The following is a 17595-nucleotide window of genomic DNA, read 5'->3' as shown; positions in this document are numbered from 1 at the left end:
GTGTCTTACAACACCATGAAAGACAAGTTACTGTGCTGCAGGGATATTTAGCCGCATTACGTTTAAGTTGCACATTATAGTGTTGCATGATTAAATTAAAAGCTCATTGTGATTGTAATCCTGGGGAGTTATAAACATTTATGGCAGAGTGCTAAATGTTCGAATCTGAGTGTAACACGAGTGTGGGATGGCACAAGGATTTTCGGTGCTGTTTTTAATCGCTTGTCTCGTCTGAATCTTCACTTGATGTGATGCTCGGCCTGAGCTGCGACCAGCCAGCTGTGCCAGGTTGATGTTTCCATCTTCAGCCAACACCCTCCCAGGGCTGGAAATGCAACAGTTTACTTAACTGTACAGCGTGTTGCCTTTTTACCAAAGCAAGATGTCAAATCTGAGGAGACGTATAGAGGCTGTGGAGCATGATTTATCTTTAACAGCTGAATCATTCAGATTAGACCAGTGAAAGGAGGATATTTTGATAATTAGATCAAATCTAGAAATGACAGATCTGAGAGTCTCAACAACTCCGGTATTTTTAAAGCTCGACCTTATTTCTGGCATGAAATACGTTCATCTACTCACAGAGAACAGTTTCGGAAGATATTTAGTAATCTAAATATTACTCGAGGTCCACATATATCCATATAACGGGAGAGAATGGGGGCATAGACAATACAGCCTCTAAATAAGGCATTATCTGCCTTTATTTCACCAATACTTTAAGAAGAATGAATGAACGAACGCGTACTATAGCTCTGTTAGCTCATAGCTGCTGTGTTGTTGTTATTGGCGGCTATCGGGGGGCTTATATGACGACGTTATCTAAATATCTTCTGAAGGACGCCGACTTTCACCAAACTGTTCTCGGTGAGTATATTTCATGCCAGAAATAAGATCTAGCTTTAGAAATACCAGAGTTCCCCTTTAAGTTGGAGAAGAGGCCTTCGAGGGTCATTTAATTCACTCATTTTTTAAGAGAATGACTTGAAAGCAACACTAGAGAAGTTTGTGAACCTCAAAACTGCCTGCTTCTGACTTGTTTTTTGTTTTCCCGGGCTTGAACCTACCCTGGGGCACCTGGGGGCTGAGATACAGCAGCTAAGGACATTTTTTGTGGCCATATAAACTCTCATACTGGGGCTGTACACAGAGGTTTGTTTTTCTGACAGTTACGTCCCACAACTGTAGGGGGAGCCGAAGAGCAGAAAACTGTGACTGAAGTTAGCTTTTATCTTCCATGATGTGACAGCCACTCGGCTTTTTGATGAAGATTGGAATCAAATCTGAAAAGAAGAGGCATGCTTCTGTGATCAAGACGTCATCGAATCTTGTTCCGTGTGTTCCAGGTGTGGCGAGGAACCATCGCCAGAATGCGATATCGGCGGATGCGCGCCGCTCTGATCATCCTGCAGGCCTACCGGCGCTACAAGGTCAAGTCCTACATCCGCGAGGTCAACCGTCGCTTCAAAAACGTGCGCTCCATGAGGGATTACGGCAGGCACGTGAAGTGGCCCACGCCCCCGAAAGTCCTGCGGAAATTTGAGGAGGCGCTCAAGAGCATCTACAACAGGTACTGGCAGGGAAATACTTTTACAGGTTTAACAGTGTTTTTCCCCTTCTCCTGTTCAGCATTATGGCAGCAGAACTGTAGTCTGAATACCTTTGATGCCAAACAGATTTGCTTTGCCAAGGGAAGTTTTATAAATGTAAAGCTCCCCTTGATGCCCATTTATTTATTTCTGTTGACAATATATGACATGTAATAGAACTGAACCGGACCGGGGGACAAGGAAAGAAGAAGAGGAAAGAAGAGGAAACAGAACAAAAATAGAAACAAAAACCAGACAACCAGCTGCTACACCTGTAAAAAACAAAACAGACAACAATCCATGGCCTTCCATGGTTTAACGGTGTTTAAAATGTTAAACAGCGGCAGAGGAGGAACCTTTTAGGGAAAATTGCTTTCCTAAAATAGCTGAACTAATGGTAAATCTGAACCCAGCTGCACAAAAACAACACATGGCCTTGAGTGTAATTTTACATCCAGATGAGTCCGTTTGAAGCAACGTTTCCTCCAGCCTCAGGCTCAAACTGGGCATTGATTTTATTTTTTTTCTCCCCTCCTCCATCAAACACTCATCACTGCCTTTCATCTTATTGTCTGTTTGCTTCTTTCCTTTTTCTTCCTTGGAGCAGGGAACAGTTAGAAGGTAGCCCTCCTGGAGAATTATGTTGGCTGTCAGAATTTGTGAGTGAAAGGGCTGTGAGCCCAGCACAGTACAGATGGGGTCTGCTGCAGTCCTGCAGCACCACCCCACCGACCCAAACACACTGTGCAGATGTGCTGATAGAGAAACTCCATTTTCCTCTGCTCCTCACGTGTGTTTTTGGATGTTTTCTTTAGGTGGTGGGCATGGACTCTTATCAAAGGCTTCTCTCCAGAGGAGGCTCTGCAGGTGAGGGCCAAGGTAGCCTGTCTGGAGGCCCTGAAGGGCCAGAGGGCCGACTTGGGGTTACAAAGGGCCTGGGAAGGAAACTGCCTGGTGAGTGCAGAAGAGATCAAAGATAAAACACAGAAAGAATGTGTCTCACTCAGGAGTAGTGTTTCTCAAATCTTTCTCCTTATCGTGCATGTCGTTATTTCTACATTTCAAGAACAAGAGCTGATAAAATCCATCCTGTTGTCGGCACAGTTCCGGTGTAAAACTTCTCCGTGTTATTACAGAATGAAGCTGCAGGTTCCTTCAGTATTCCTTCATTTCAAGAACTCTAAATAACTAACATAACTATTACTGCTCAGTGAGTAAACGGTTAGGCTACACTGGATTGTAGCTTCTCCGGTGGATTCAGACATTTCTTTTGTCGGTAAATATAATCGCGTTCATTATGAAATGAGATCTTTTTACTCTTGTTTTTACCTTTTCAGCAGCCTCAGCTCCATTCATGTTGGTGTTTTAACTGGCCTGGGTTTTTCGGTTGTTTTTGTGTCCGACAGAAGCGCGACAGCCCTGACACGGCTTCATCGTTCACACTGGTTTCCAGCGAGCTGCAGCGGAAAGACAAATTCATGAGAATTTTGTTCTCCTGCAACGTGCGAAAGGTAGAGGGCTTTCAAACCTCCTCTAACCACATATTAACATGTGTCCACAAACATATAAACGGCTCTTTGCATGCACCGGCTCCCTCCAGGGTGTTTAGATTTCTGTGTGCACAGACTGTATCTGGTTGGAGGACTAATGAGGAGCTTTGTGTTTCCCAGATCAACCGTTTCCACAAGGCAGAGAACCGGGCTGTGCTCATCACTGACCGCCACCTGTACAAGATGGACCCCCTGAGGCAGTACAAACCCATGAAGAGCATCCCCCTCTACAACGTATGACCTCCGTTCCTTTTACTTCTTCCTTTCCAGCAAGTAGCGTGTAGTAAACAGGTTACATTCTGGGTACTTGTAAGCTATGAATTAGTCATTAAAAGATTATTTATACACAAGGTAAGATGCTTTATGTTAGTGGTGAAGATGTGGCAACGTACGGGCAACATGGAGGGAAAACAGCTGATTATAGTGCAGGACATGAGGCTACAGCTCTGAATCAGTGATGCAGCTAATTGTTGTGGTACAGCGCTTTTATTTATTCTTTTACATATCTGTTAGAGTTTTTTCAGCTGATTATGTGTCAGATTAACCCGCCTCGACTGTTCATTACAGAGGGGGAACAGCCGCAGGGCTGAAGCTGGACAGAGTAAAAGACGGACCAATTTCAGAGCAAAGCGGTGGAACAGAAAAATAGATCGTAATTTACCCTTTTCATAGCTGTGTCAACACATCCTGTGCTCAAAGGATGGGTTCAGAAAACATCAACAACACAGTAGACGCTGGGAGAATAGACAATAGAGCCCCTGCAGAAACATGCATGAAGTCACTCTTCTGGTTTGTCATAAAGGATGATTTTCCATGATTGTTTTGGTGTATTCTGCTCAGCTTTGCCTTGTATATCCTAACAGTCATTTTAAGCAGTATGGGCCCTTTTTGAGCTGTATTCCTGATATTTTCTTTTCTTTTATTTGACTATAGCGTCTGATCATTTATGAAACACAGTGGCTTCCATGAAGATGCTCATTCTTCTGCATCTCCTGCTGTGTGTGTTAACTAACAAGCACTGAAACTAAGCGATCGGCTTCCTGTTTCTGCAGCAGAGGTGACGCTGTGGTCTCTGGTCTCCCACCAGCCTCTTCTGTCTGAATGCTAAAAATCCCATTCAGCCCTGCAGTGGGGTGGTTTTAGTTCACATTCACAATGTTTTAGGCCCGTTAATGTTGCTGCGTGCACATGTAACAGGAGGCTGTTTCCATGGCAACCGTGTCCTGTGCGCTCCATGCTGTTTGTTTGTTATTAACCAAAGTTTGTGGCTTTTCAGGTAACATTTCTTTTATGATATCTAGTCTTCTGGGACTAATGTAATTGCTTCGTCGATGCTCTCGGTGTAACTTTAATTGTGCTGTCGTTCTCATGCATGTAATGCTTTCCCACGGCATCTCAGGAACGGGTGGATGTTTTGCTTTCTGTACTTTCTTCTCACAGGGTGGATGGCAGGATTGCTTTTATATTCCTGCACATCACTGTTTTGTCTGGAGAGATGTTCACTGGAGCTTTTATTTTTCAAGCTGAAGCATATTAGATGGTGTTGATCTTATTATTTCAGCATTTCTTTCCATTCCTTCACATTGAAGGATACAATAAAGCGAGCATCTCCTATCGTAGCACTTCCCTTGTACTTCCCTCCCCCCTCTCTTTCTGTACTTTCCTCTATGCCTGCACTCTATCTCTGTCACCTCTGACAGAGTCTGATAGTGGGTTCCTTCTATGTAGCTTATTGTTAGCTTTTTTTCTATAGCTTGTTATATCTTCATTCGTAAGTCTCTTTGGATAAAAGCGTTGGTTATGCTAAATGCATAAACATAAAGACATTTTGGTTCCTCTGTCGTTTAGATAAAGATATTTCCTAAATCCTTGTCTTAAATCTGAAACCGCACTTTGAAGACGTTTCTACAAGCCCGTACGTTTTCACTCTTAAACATCACATCTCAAAGCTTCTACTCGGGCTGAATGAAGCAGTTGAAGGTAACTCGACTGTCATTTTAATGACTTTTTAAAACAAATACAGCGTGAGTCACCCAGCTTCAGTGCTGTGTCCTGCTGGGACGTTGGGAAAATGCGCAGTTCATTTGCACCACTGACCTTGGAGGTGAGGCAGAAATGAAATGGGAATTACAGGCGTAAGACATTAATCTCGGAGGCAGAGGCGGGCCCCTGTCGTCTGGTGAAATGAGTGACAGCTGTGACAAGACACCTCAGTGTTCAGTCTGACAGAATGACAGCAAGGAGTTACAGAGCTGGAAAGTGGGCACCCAAAGTCTTTACCAGAACATCTGGAAGTGAAATACTGAGATGGAGTTTAGACAGGTGGTGGCAGAGAGAGAGAGCCGTGTGAGTTAAAGGGGTTTTTAGTTATTGCTCTTTTGGAGACACGCTGTCTCACTCAAAGGCGTACGGTACACACCCTAAACTGATACAAAGGGTTCATCCTCCACGGGGAGCCATCAATGCAGCTGTCATACAGCATCAGAAACACAGCACTTCACAGAGCTTCACAAACAAAAATAATCCAGCATTTGTATGGAAATGTCGACAGAAAAGACCAGAGATCAACAGATGTGAGTCACAAGCCATCAAAATGAATGAGTCACACTGCTGCTCTGGTTCACAGGTTCCTTCAATACAATGAACAAAAGCACTCGTTTTAGCCCCAAATACAACACTAATAAACCAGTTACTACCCCTGATATATTGTAGCTCTCGCTGAAAATAGTTTCCACCAGATTAGAACAAGAAAAACTACAACGTCCAACTGTTTTTAACAGACCATTTACGATTAATTTAGCCATAAAGAGCCATGTTGTTATTTTACAGGGTCATATTTCTATTTTGGGGGATGTATCACTGACTCCATGGCAACTGCATCGTTCTCGGTTGTCATGTGTGCCAAACTGGCCACGAGGCAGGATCCACAGGTCTCCTGTTAAAAGAACAAAAAGCAATTTGCCGATTTGTTAGTAAATGTCACTTAAAACTAAGTCTTTTAATTCTAGAATATCTGAATGTATTTTTACTCAACAACTGTGGCTGCCTATCATAGAAAGTCAGTTTCAGCACTGTCCTGGTGTATACATAGTATGGATGTATCTATATCTTTATATATACACACATATTAATATATATATATATATATATAGAGAGAGAGAACTTTTTACATGATAAATTTCAACCTGTAAGGGTGAGTAAACTGGTCAAGGTTAAAAGTACAGGCGTGGGTAGGACTGGAAAGATGGGTGAGCAGGAACAGAGATGCTGGCTGAGAGCCACAGCACCGTGACATGGAGCCATTGATCAGAGAAGGTCAAGCAGAGGGGAAAGCAGTTAGCTCATTGTTCATTAGCACTGATAGGCGAACAGCACAGCTTCCTCTTGGCTGCCCTGCAGGGGGTATTTACAGCTGCTCCTGTGGAGCAAGCTAAAGGGAATGTTTGAGCTGATAGATGGGTAGAAAGGCAGCGAGGAGCCAATAACTGTTTGCCAGATTTAGATGCCAATTATGTTGGAAAGGTGAGATCACAAATAAAGCTGAAGAAATCTCGATCAGATCACTTGTGGAACTGCAGCTCCAGGTGCTGCTTTCTATCATCTTTTCTCACCTTTTCTTTTAGATTTTCCCACTTTCTCCCATCCAATACCAACTTCCCCTTTCCTCCTTCTCCTCTCCCACTGCTTCTCTCTCTTCCCGTTGTTGTCATGCCAACTTCCCGGGAGGGGGGGACAGTGTTGTCATGGATACGGAGCAGCAGGGCAGATCAGCTGATGTCTGGTGTCGTTCAGGCATGTGCACAAATCGGTCTCCTGCTTGTGTGTTTTTTCCCTTCTTTATCCCGTGAGGCTTGTTTGTGATCCCTGCAGCTCTCCTCGTGCACGTCTTTCTCGCATCTTTTTTTGGCATCTTTTTATTGATTTCTTTATTCCATACTAGGTTTCTCTTTCTTATCACAACCCACATATTTAGTGTGATCATTTAAGCTATTCTTAATAAAGCTCCTCAAAGATTATCTCTGAGAATAGAAACGGTGAGGTATGAATTGTAAATATATCAATTAGCACAAACACTGCAGAGGAAACCTACAGGGGGCTGAATATCTTCAAACCCAACAAACATATCTTGTTTTCTCACTGTTGCCCTCACAGCTCTCTGGCATGAATGGCTGCACAGCTTCCCTCATTATATTAGATTCATCTAATCACATAGCCCCAACCCTTCGCTCTCCGTCTTTATTTCCTTCTGTCTTTACACGACCACCGGGATGTGTTACATAACCCTTTAAGGGTGGACTGAGAAAACCTGCTGTTCAAATTATGTCCTCATGGCAGCCATGAAGCGGAGCGGCTCAGACCTGAGAGCACTTAACCAACAGCACTGCAGTCCTGCCTGTGTGCTGACGTATTTTGGGCCTTCCACATGTTTGCTCCCTGCCAGTTTCAGGAACATGGCAGATTACACTCTTAAATCATGCCACTCTCCTGGGTCTCACACTGGCTGCTTATTTGATTGGGCAAAAAGGAAAAAACAGCTGTGAGACATAGTCTTTGCAGATTTCCGTTCAGACATATTTAGTAGATTAATGAAAGAGTTCCATAGAGACGATACTCGGGATCATTGGTGCTTTTTATAGCCCTTTTTTCTCTTCTTTTACTTGGTCATCCCTAAAGTGAGTTTGAAGATTTGTCGCAATGCACAATGCACCCTCAAACTCTACGACCCCGCTGGGTTTATGTGCTTTTTGGACGAGTTGATTTGTCTACTTAAAACAGAAGCGACTGAACAGGAGTGTCACTCAGGCTCTGTGGGTAGATTCGGAGCCAGTAAATGTTGAACAAAGGTCACATTTTCCTGAAATTATTGTCACACAACAAAGAGAGAATGCTTACAATCTATTAGTAGTTGGTTTTCTTTAAAGATAAATTACACTAACCCTGACTCTTTTTCAGTGTTAATGTTTAAGATGAGTCAAATACAAGCTCAGATGCACAGCAAAACATGACATATTGTGCCATGTCATGATTTATTTAAAAAAGAAGCGGAAGCAGTGTGTAAAACACAGCACATCCTTACTACTTCCATAGGCGTAGCAGCCTGGTGCTGCATATAAGATGTACTTGTTTAATGTGTCGATAAAAGCAGTTTTGTCAGTTTGCTGCTCTGCAGCATTCAGGTGTGTGTTAACACAATGCCACGGAGGAAAGACATCAGCAGTGACCTTAGAGAAGCAGCTGTTGCTGCCCATCAGTCTGGGAAGGGTTATAAGGCCATTTCTAAACTATCTGGAGTCCATCATTCTACAGAGAGAAAGATTATTCACAAGTGGAAAACATTCAGGACAGCTGTCAATCTTCCCAGGAGTGGACGTCCCAGCAAGTTCAGCCCAAGGTGAAAAAGCCCAGAGCTACATCTCAGACTCTACAGGCCTCAGTTAGCATGTTAAAGGTTAAAGGTCATGACAGCACAGTTAGAAAAAGACTGAACAAGGATGGCTTGTTTGGAAGGGCTGCAGGAGAAAGCCTCTTCTCTCTAAAAAGAACATGGCAGCACAGCTTAGGTTTGCAAAGCTGCATCTGAACAAAGCACAAGACTTCTGGAACAATGTCCTTTGGACAGACCAGAGCAAAGTGGAGATGTTTGGTCCTAATGCACAGCAGCACGTTTGGAGGAAACCAAACACAGCATATCAGCACAAACACCTCATACCAGCTGTCAAGCACGGTGGTGGAGGGCTGATGATCTGGGCTGGTTCTGCAGCCACAGGACCTGGGCACCTTGCAGTCATTGAGTCCACCATGAACTCCTCTGGATACCAAAGTATTCTAGAGTCAAATGTGAGGCCATCTGTCCCACAGCTAAAGCTGGGCTGAAAGTGGCTCATCAACAGGACAATGATCCCAAACACAGCAGTAATAGTAATAATCCAGTGATGTCATGTGTTGTTGTTCATTTGAAGTATTTACCAAATGTTATGACCTAGTAAGGATCAGAAAAGTCATATTTTTCACATAACATGCATTGACAGGACTTTTTAATTTACGATTGAAATATGTAATTTCATGTGCAGAACACACGAAATGTGATGAGTAACTTTTTTACCCACTTTTTTTCATTAGTCTGTTTGATCCAATAACTGAACATAAAATGTCAGAAAGTGATGAAAATTCTGTTGTGTAACACATAAGCAGCAGAAAATCTTCACAGCTAAGGGGCATGGGGAATTTTAGGCTTCTAAAACCATTCAAATAACTTTGATTCGTCGAGCAGTCTTTGCATCTAACACGCCTCAGATTTCATATGATTGTGCAGCCTGAAACAAGTTGTAACCAGGATTTTATCAGAAGCCACCCGTGCTCAGTCTGAGATGCGATCAATGTTATCGCAGTGTGGCGATGGCTTGTATTCATCAGAGCAAACGAAGCGAATCGCCACGTCGCTCTTTGATGCTGTGGGTCGACTCAGACAGCGGAAGTGAAATGTGTGTTTTGTCAGATCTGTGACAGATGGCTGAGCAGATAAATGGCTCTAAGAGATTTCACAATTGGGGTGAAAAACTGATTTTGTGAATTGAAACAAAAAATGAGACAAGGAAATTAAACCTAATGTATCATTACTCAACTCATTAGAACACCGACTGTCGTTCCAATCAATTAAGCCTTTAATATAAATGTAAATGTCTCTTTGTAATTAACTGTGGGTGGATTCCGAGATAGAGGGACGTGGCTCCAGGCTTCAAGTCATGGTGATCCCATCAAGTATTTGCTTGAAGTCACAGGCATCGTGTTGATTCTCGTTTAGCTGCCGGTAGCAACCTGTGTCTGCTTCTCTTTTACATTCTTGTCTTCCACAGCATTGCTTCCTGGTGATGGATGTTGATGTGCCTGACTTGCTGCCCTGTGGCAGTTTCCTCAGCCTCCGCCGTCTGTGCTTCAACTTGGAAAGACAAATGAGGAGAGAAATAAAGAGAGAGAAAAAGGGAGGAAATGACAAGGCAGACCGGAGAAAAGAACATGAGCTAATGGACACACAGAGCTGAGCTCCATTTCCTCCTGAGAAGTGTTTTCCTGTGAAGATATTGGTTTCTTCCTGCAGTGTTTTCTTTGTGGACCTGTTACACAGAACAGTCCAACAGCAAAGAAAGATTTCTACTTTTATCCTGGCTGCTCTCCACCGATTTGTGGTTTAGGGGCTTTAATTAGAGAAATCAGATCAGTCCTTTGGGATGCAGATCAATAAATCTTTAAACCAATGCTGACTTTTCCCCCTTAGTTGAAGCATTCACAGTACATTAACAGAAGACAATGTGGTGCAGAGCCGGATTACAGAAGTGTTTAAGGGGGTTTTCCCCCTTAAAAGAACCCGTCAGCCGAACCTTGGTGTGCACTGAAAGAAGAGGAAAATGTGGGTCTTGATCAGCTTCTAAATAAACTCTGCTGGTGTTCAATCAGAATATGAACACACCAAAGAAATATAGACTTGAGTCTAAGCTTACCTATGGGAGCTTTGTTGCTCCAAACAGCTCGGTGCAGGTGTCAGAAAGACCATTTTCTTGAATATCACAGTGCAACACAGGAGCTCCTGTCACCATTTTGTTTCTGATATCCATTTCAAAAGTTCCTCTTGACATCCCTGCTGGTTAAAAAATAAGTAAATACCGTATACAGCCTCCTCAAATGCAACTATCTTATTCGTGCCTATGAACAGATCTATTGAAACATGAGCAAACATACATGGAAATACAGTGGATAAGGCTATACAGAGTTCAGACGGTGCTTTAAAGTCTACATTTGGTCTGAGCTCCTTTATTCTCCAACACAGCCTGAACCCTCTGAGACGAGCTTTCTGTCATTTCTTTAAGGAGTCTTCAGGAATAGTTCTCCAGGCTTCTTGAAGGACATCCCAAAGCTCTTCTTTGGATGTGGGCTGCCTTTTGTTCCGTTCTCTGTCAAAATGATCCCACACTGCTTCAATAATGTTGAGGTCCAGGCTCTGGGACTATATCAGTATATAGCTATAACAAACCTGATATAGATTTGTGAAGTCCAGGTTTGGCGTGTTCAGGCATTCTGGGGGATCTCTGAAGAGGTGAGATTCTTAAAAGTTGGGAGTGATTCCTCTGCTGTGATAGTACTTGGTAGCTCGTTCCACCAATCTTTTTGTAAATCTCTGCTGGAGAGATGGTCAATGATAGGCTAATTTCTTTTCTCATGTGGATATGAAAGAGGGACAAGCTTCTGAATTGTGGGGTCATCTGGTGAGAATGACGGGTATAGTTTGGTATCATCTGCATAGCAGCGACACGAGAAGCTTTTCACCTGGATGACCGGGCCTTTAGAAGATGGGATACAAATTAAAGAGAAGCGATCCACGTACCAAACTTTGGGGCACCCAGATAAAGAGGAGATGGGGCACGGACCCTTTTGCTGGCCATGATACCTTAAAGAACGCCAAGTGAGAGAGAATTCAAACTTGGATCGTGCCATGCCTTAGGTACCATCTCAGCACAGATGATAGGAGGGCTTAGCTGACCTTGTCAAAGGCTGCAGAGAGATCCAGCAAGATGGGAACTGTGTTGAAGCTCTCGCTGCCTTTTAAGGCCTCTGTCACAGATAGTAAAGCCATCTCACTGCAGTGGCCAATTGATATCCGATATTCATGCATCTGTGTGTTTATCTACAATAGAGATGTGATTTGTTAGCCAACCTACATTATTGTCTTTTCATGTGTGTCTTTCCATGTTTAATTGTATCTGTGCTCTGTGTGTGTGTCCCAGGTGACGGGACTGAGCGTGTCCCCCGGGAAGGACCAGCTGGTTGTGTTCCACACTAAGGACGGCAGGGATCTCGTGGTGTGCCTGCAGGGCATGGTGCCAGCCAATGAGAGCCGCATCGGGGAGCTGGTTGGCACTCTGCTTAGCCATTTCAAGAGGTAGGCGGTGGGGGAGAAGAGGGTAACAAGTAGTGGGCAACAGGTACTGGAAGGAGGACTGTGTTAAAACTTAGAAAACCTGTTGGTGACACGAGGTGAAGGCAATGTTTCATATCTTCTGTTTACTGTGCAGTGAAAACTACTTTCAGTTAACAATCAGCATACTGTCCGGCTTCATTTGAGGCATTACTACTCTTTTGTTCCTCCAGTTAAACTTCTACACCATTATGTTGAATCCATTTGCATTGTGGCAGATTTTTGGTGTTGACCAGAGCGACCCAAGCAGGAGGATTATGGGGCAACAGTTGTCTCAACTTAATGTCATCTGATCTGAGCATGCGTCAGGATGCTAAAAATATGAGCTTTACAAACCGCGTGAAAACACAGGTTTAGATTACACAGTTAAAGAAAATCTCCTGCAGTATTTTTCCTTCTTGGTGATAAATTCAGGATGGCCTGAGTGTGGAAGATTGGGCCCAGATAAACAGCTGTTACATCAGTCACATACGCTTTCTTTCAATCGAGTTATAAGAACAGATCTTAAGCTGTTTGTTCATCAAACATCTGAATGATGGCACCTGAGCTTCTGCTTCGTCAGTCTAACTGTAGATGGTTTTCTTGTCTCCCCATCGTGAACATCATGCACTCATCCACATTTTTTATGTCAGATTGAACTCGGTTTGTCCTCACGTCAGTTTTTTAAATCATCTTGTTTAAACCATAGGTTGTTCTGTAAATAGGATGCCCCCCATTGATTATCGTGATATTTAAGCAGTGCTAAGCGATTATCCTTTCTCATCACTATCAGCAGCTTACCTGTGGTTTAGCTACACACAAACAGGAAGTTGTCTCCTTCAATACTGATTTTCTCAAGCAACCATCAGATTTTAGTGATTGCATTCATCCTCTCCCTTTCCACTTCAACATTTAGCTTTATTGGAGAGTATATGCACATATACGGCACAAAAAAAACTTACTCATCAGCAAAACTTCAAGCCATCTGAAGCACAGACTGTTCTAATCTTCCTGCTACATAAAAACACTGTTGATTCTCCCTTTTGGTGGCAGAAGAAAGCCTGAGGAAGGTGGCTGATCCAGAACATTTCATTTGACTCATTCGATTGGACGATTTATCAGATTGACCATGGTCAAAACGATGTGAAGTGCTTATGGCTGGCATTTCTGCTCACTCTGCGTTTCATTGAGTATCTTCTCCAGTTTATGAGTCAGACATTAGGACCAATGGAGACCAGAGAGTTAATGAAGAACAGGAGGAACTGAACTAAATTGACTTACATTGGACCTTAATGAACTGGGATGAATTGGATTATGATTGGATTTAACTTGATGCCGTTTAATTGAGCTTTAATTGAACTCTGCCCTGAGACGTGCATTTAAATAAACTGGATCTAAATTTAAGAAACTATCAAATTAGTTTCTTGACCAAATCTGAGAGCAGTCTGTGATGTCATGTTGGTGGTCAGCTGGGAGAGGCTCCACCGCCTCTAAAGGCCATTTTCTGAATGGTCTTTCCTTTATTTCCCCCACAATTTCCCAGGATATACCTTTTGCCTGTCATTTTTGTTACTGTGAAAGTTTTCATGATATAAAAACTGAATATTAAGTCAACTCGATGAAGCGTTGCTGCTTAGACAAACAGGTTTATTTTTTACAAAGCATATATCTGCAGCAGGTCACCAAAGTCCCTCCTTTAACTTATTATTGGGCGAATCTTCCACAATAGTTTGGCAGACATTTTGTCTTGTGTGTTGGGGGATGTGCCGGCATGTGTTTATTTGCTGTGTGCAGCCGATCCTGTGTGTAAGGAAGGTGTGAACCGTTCTGTGACGCTATCTCATCCCATTATGGAGCCTATTTCTCTGTAGGTGTTGGGGCTGAGGGAGGCCTCCACAGGGCTTCACTTAATGACCCTCCTTGTGCTTCACATTCAGGCTCATCCATCATTGTACAACACTGACAGAACAAAGAGCACAGCAGCATGTGGACAGATATCCGTATGGGTTCGAGGTTTTTGGTTTTTTCCTCTGAATCCGTCTGCATGTGACTGTGTGGTATGTGTTATGTGGTGTTTTTCATGCAGTGTCCTGCTGCTGCAGCTCCCTGTAGATGTGGCTTTAACCTTTATCTCTCCTTCAACATGCTGCACACTGCACAATATGAACAATAGCAGGCAGGGAGAAGGGCAGCTTACAGCAGCAACAAAGCAACACTTTATCCTCCTCAAAGTGACAGCGAGGCCGAAACAGAATGACACTGCTCATGGGAATAAGCCCTCATCTGGATGCTTGAGTTTCCACGTGACGCCATTTATTTCTGACAGTTTGCAAATCTGCTTGGCGGTAATCTGTTTTCAGTTTTTTTTTGTGATTTTGAATTTAGCTGAGGACTGAAAGTGGTTTTAATTTTGCGATAGCGTCAAGCACAAGATGATCGATACTGCAGCCGGCTGCCGCAAACAGAAATGACTTTCCGCCACGCGCTCATAAGAGGATGGCGCTCTTATCAGCCTCCATGCACCACTTGTCCAAAGAAGTTCAGAACTTCTTATTTTGCATAAAAAGAAAGAATAAGATTCGCCTGCTTTCAGCCTCCCGCCTCCTTTTATCCACTCCTATTTTTGGCCATATATCCCCTTTTGGATTCATCTCGGTCTATCATGAATCCCTTTCAACTCTCCTCAACTAGCTCACCCCCCCTCCATTTCCCCTCCTTCATTTCTGGAGAGAAGGCAATGAAATATTTAAAGCCTTGCTGCTGTTGGGGTCTATATTTAGACGAGACAGAGCCACCCTATTTTCTCCTGGTCTCTCGCCTTCATTTGGGTGTTGCTTTGCACATCAGTAACTGCAGTATGTCGACAGCCCGCTGCCAGGATGTCTGAGGAGACGCACTGCATCTGTCACACGGAAACGTGGCAGATCCGACAACCCATAAGACCTTAGCTTATGTTCCAGCCTTTGCTGTTGATTTCCATAAATCCCTCAACACTTAGATGAGACTTTATATGCAACAGGTATGAAGTGAAGATATATTTCTGCGTAAGTAGGGCCTTAAACAGCTGTCACTTAAACAAATCCCACATATATGTTATACTTGGTTATTTATTGATTGAGGAAAATGATCCAGTATGACACATACAGCAATCAAGTGCAAGTAAGTGACGATCAGTCCAGCGCATCAAACTGGAGGAATTCCTTTCTTCATTCTTCAGTGCAGAACAACTTCAACTCTCAGATGTTGAAGGTTTTCCACACATACAAACTTCTCACTTCATGAGTTTCTCCCAACATATACATCTAGGATTAAGATCTGGTCTTTAATTTTTCCCAAACTTGCGTTCTCGGTCTTGCTACATGAACCACTTTCTTTTTAGATGTCCTTACGTGTTCATATACAACTTTCTGATAGGATTCAAAATGAACTGTTAATGATGGTAAACTGTCCTGCTGCAGATGTTGCAAAACAAGCCAAAACCACGCTAGTTCCACCACCATGTTTCACAGATACGTTCTTATGCTAATTTCAGTGCATAATTTTCATTATATTAAAATAAAATATAATATTACTTAACAGAACAAACGCAGAATAAACTGCAATTTATATCATCAACCTTCCATAATACTGTCCAGAAAGTACATAAAGTGTTATTATACAACAAGTAGTGAGGAGGCAGGGAGGTAGTGAGGAGACAGGGAGGTAGTGAGGAGGCAGGGAGGTTGTGAGGAGACAGGGAGGTAGTGAGGAGGCAGGGAGGTAGTGAGGAGGCAGGGAGGTAGTGAGGAGGCAGGGAGGTAATGAGGAGGCAGGGAGGTAGTGAGGAGGCAGGGAGGTAGTGAGGAGGCAAGGAGGTAGTGAGGAGGCAGGCAGGTAGTGAGGAGGCAGGGAGGTAGTGAGGAGGCAAGGAGGTAGTGAGGAGGCAAGGAGGTAGTGAGAAGGCAGGTGTCTCTGAATCCACAGGAGAATCCTAAAGCCATTAGCTTGGAAATCCAGAGTGAGGCGAGCAGTAGAGGAACAGACACTGGGAACACAGGAGGACAGGAAGCACAGAAGGGGCCGAATTACCACTGCAGTAGGAAGACATTCTGCAGAGCCTTCAGAAGGCGTCTTGATGAGAAACAGGAGCTGAACCAGACTCTGCGCCCGGCCTCCTGGAAAACCTGCTCAACCCCGCCCGAGACCCAGAAACCAAACAAACACCACAGCCACGCATGGTCGTGACAGGATGTGGGCGTTGTATTTGTAGTTTAGCTCCAACTTTTCTGCTGACAGGTGAACTCTCTGAGTAGACAACATGGACAGGAACCCACAGCCAACAGCTCAACATTACTCCTCAGTAACATCCTGCTCCTTCTCTGTTATCTCTCTGTCTGCCCATATTGTCTCAAAGCTGAGAAGATAAGTGTTGGAGTCCTTCCTGCCGCCTCTTCTTCCTGAAATTCCTGCTGCACCTGTGATCTCACACTTCTCATAATGATGGAGGGAAGATGCTGTTTAAACTTCATCCTCCTTTTTCAAGCTCAGTGAGCTGGTCTCACATGCAAACAACTTTCCTGTTGCCATGGTTATGCATCATAGCAGCAGCAGCAGGGCGTACAAACCAGCGCAGAAAAATCAGAGAAGAGAGCTCAGGAGAAAGTTAAAAATAGATGCAAAGAAATACGCCGTATGTCCAGCGCTACTGCAGCACCATTCATGTAAATTACATTTTTATATAATGAGGTTACAAACTTTCATTTAAAACACACATTCAGTGACTAAAAAAGAATAAAAGCTAGTAGAACTACTCTCTACATCCGAGTATTGTATCCCAATCTATTAATCCTGTAATGAATCATTAATTATCCAGTTTAACTTAAATACAACTGTCGTTCTTTAGCCAACTTGTTAATGCTGCGCCAGACACAAGTAAAGCCGTGCAGGTGTTCCCCAGATGCTTACCCCTGTTCCTAAATGCCTTTTGTGGATGTGTTTCCCTTGAAATTTGCTCTCATTCAGTTTATTGCAGAATGTATTCCTCAGTCAGAGCTGCATCTCACACTTTATTTCATTCACACTCTCCCCACTGAGATCCAAATGTAAAAATAGCTCAGTGTTGAATTATTCATGCCCAACCTCAATTCTCACAGGTGTAAAATAGCAGGTTTTTCTGCCCATGAAAACCAACCAAGATATCCCTTTTAGCCTAAAAGCAAGATACGTGGAGGTCGACATTAGATGTGCTCAGATCGTGCTTTTAAAAGTATGCTGATTACAGCTGCTTGACACAGTTTCTGTCTCTTGCAGTGTTTAAATGTGTCACTCACAACCTAATAACAAAGTTGCCCTGTGACCGAAACATTTGTGAATCCCAGCTTCGCGTAATCCCTGCAGCCTCACTGACATTCTGTGTTGTGTAAGCAGCTGGAACCTGTTTCTTAGAAAAGCACAGAGGATCATCTCTGTAGCAACAGCTTGGTGTTGGTTCCACTGACTGCTGCCACTGCTGTGGGTGACCACAGCATTT

At 43.4% G+C, this 17595-nt stretch overlaps 2 protein-coding genes across 3 annotated transcripts in view; one reads left to right on the top strand and one right to left on the bottom strand.

Moving 5' to 3' along the window:
- Nucleotides 1-17595, bottom strand: part of tbx21 (T-box transcription factor 21) — a 477598-nt gene that overhangs the window by 230011 nt on the left and 229992 nt on the right. The window lies entirely within an intron of this gene.
- myo1d (myosin 1D) overlaps nt 1-17595 on the top strand; it is a 100408-nt gene that overhangs the window by 59223 nt on the left and 23590 nt on the right. For both annotated transcript variants that reach the window (XR_011909234.1, XM_072374205.1), the window contains exons 17-21: nt 1347-1570; nt 2405-2543; nt 2996-3100; nt 3260-3373; nt 11917-12071. Coding sequence is in view for 1 of the 2 variants with exons in the window: in XM_072374205.1 (XP_072230306.1) it covers nt 1347-1570; nt 2405-2543; nt 2996-3100; nt 3260-3373; nt 11917-12071 (737 nt within the window). In the remaining variant the exon portion in view is untranslated. The remainder of the gene's footprint in view (nt 1-1346; nt 1571-2404; nt 2544-2995; nt 3101-3259; nt 3374-11916; nt 12072-17595) is intronic.

The sequence above is a fragment of the Leuresthes tenuis genome, unplaced genomic scaffold, assembly GCF_036924035.1.
Source record: "Leuresthes tenuis unplaced genomic scaffold, fLeuTen1.0.hap1 SCAF_20, whole genome shotgun sequence".
Taxonomy (NCBI): Eukaryota; Metazoa; Chordata; class Actinopteri; order Atheriniformes; family Atherinopsidae; genus Leuresthes; species Leuresthes tenuis.
This window is presented reverse-complemented; position numbering and strand designations above follow the sequence as displayed.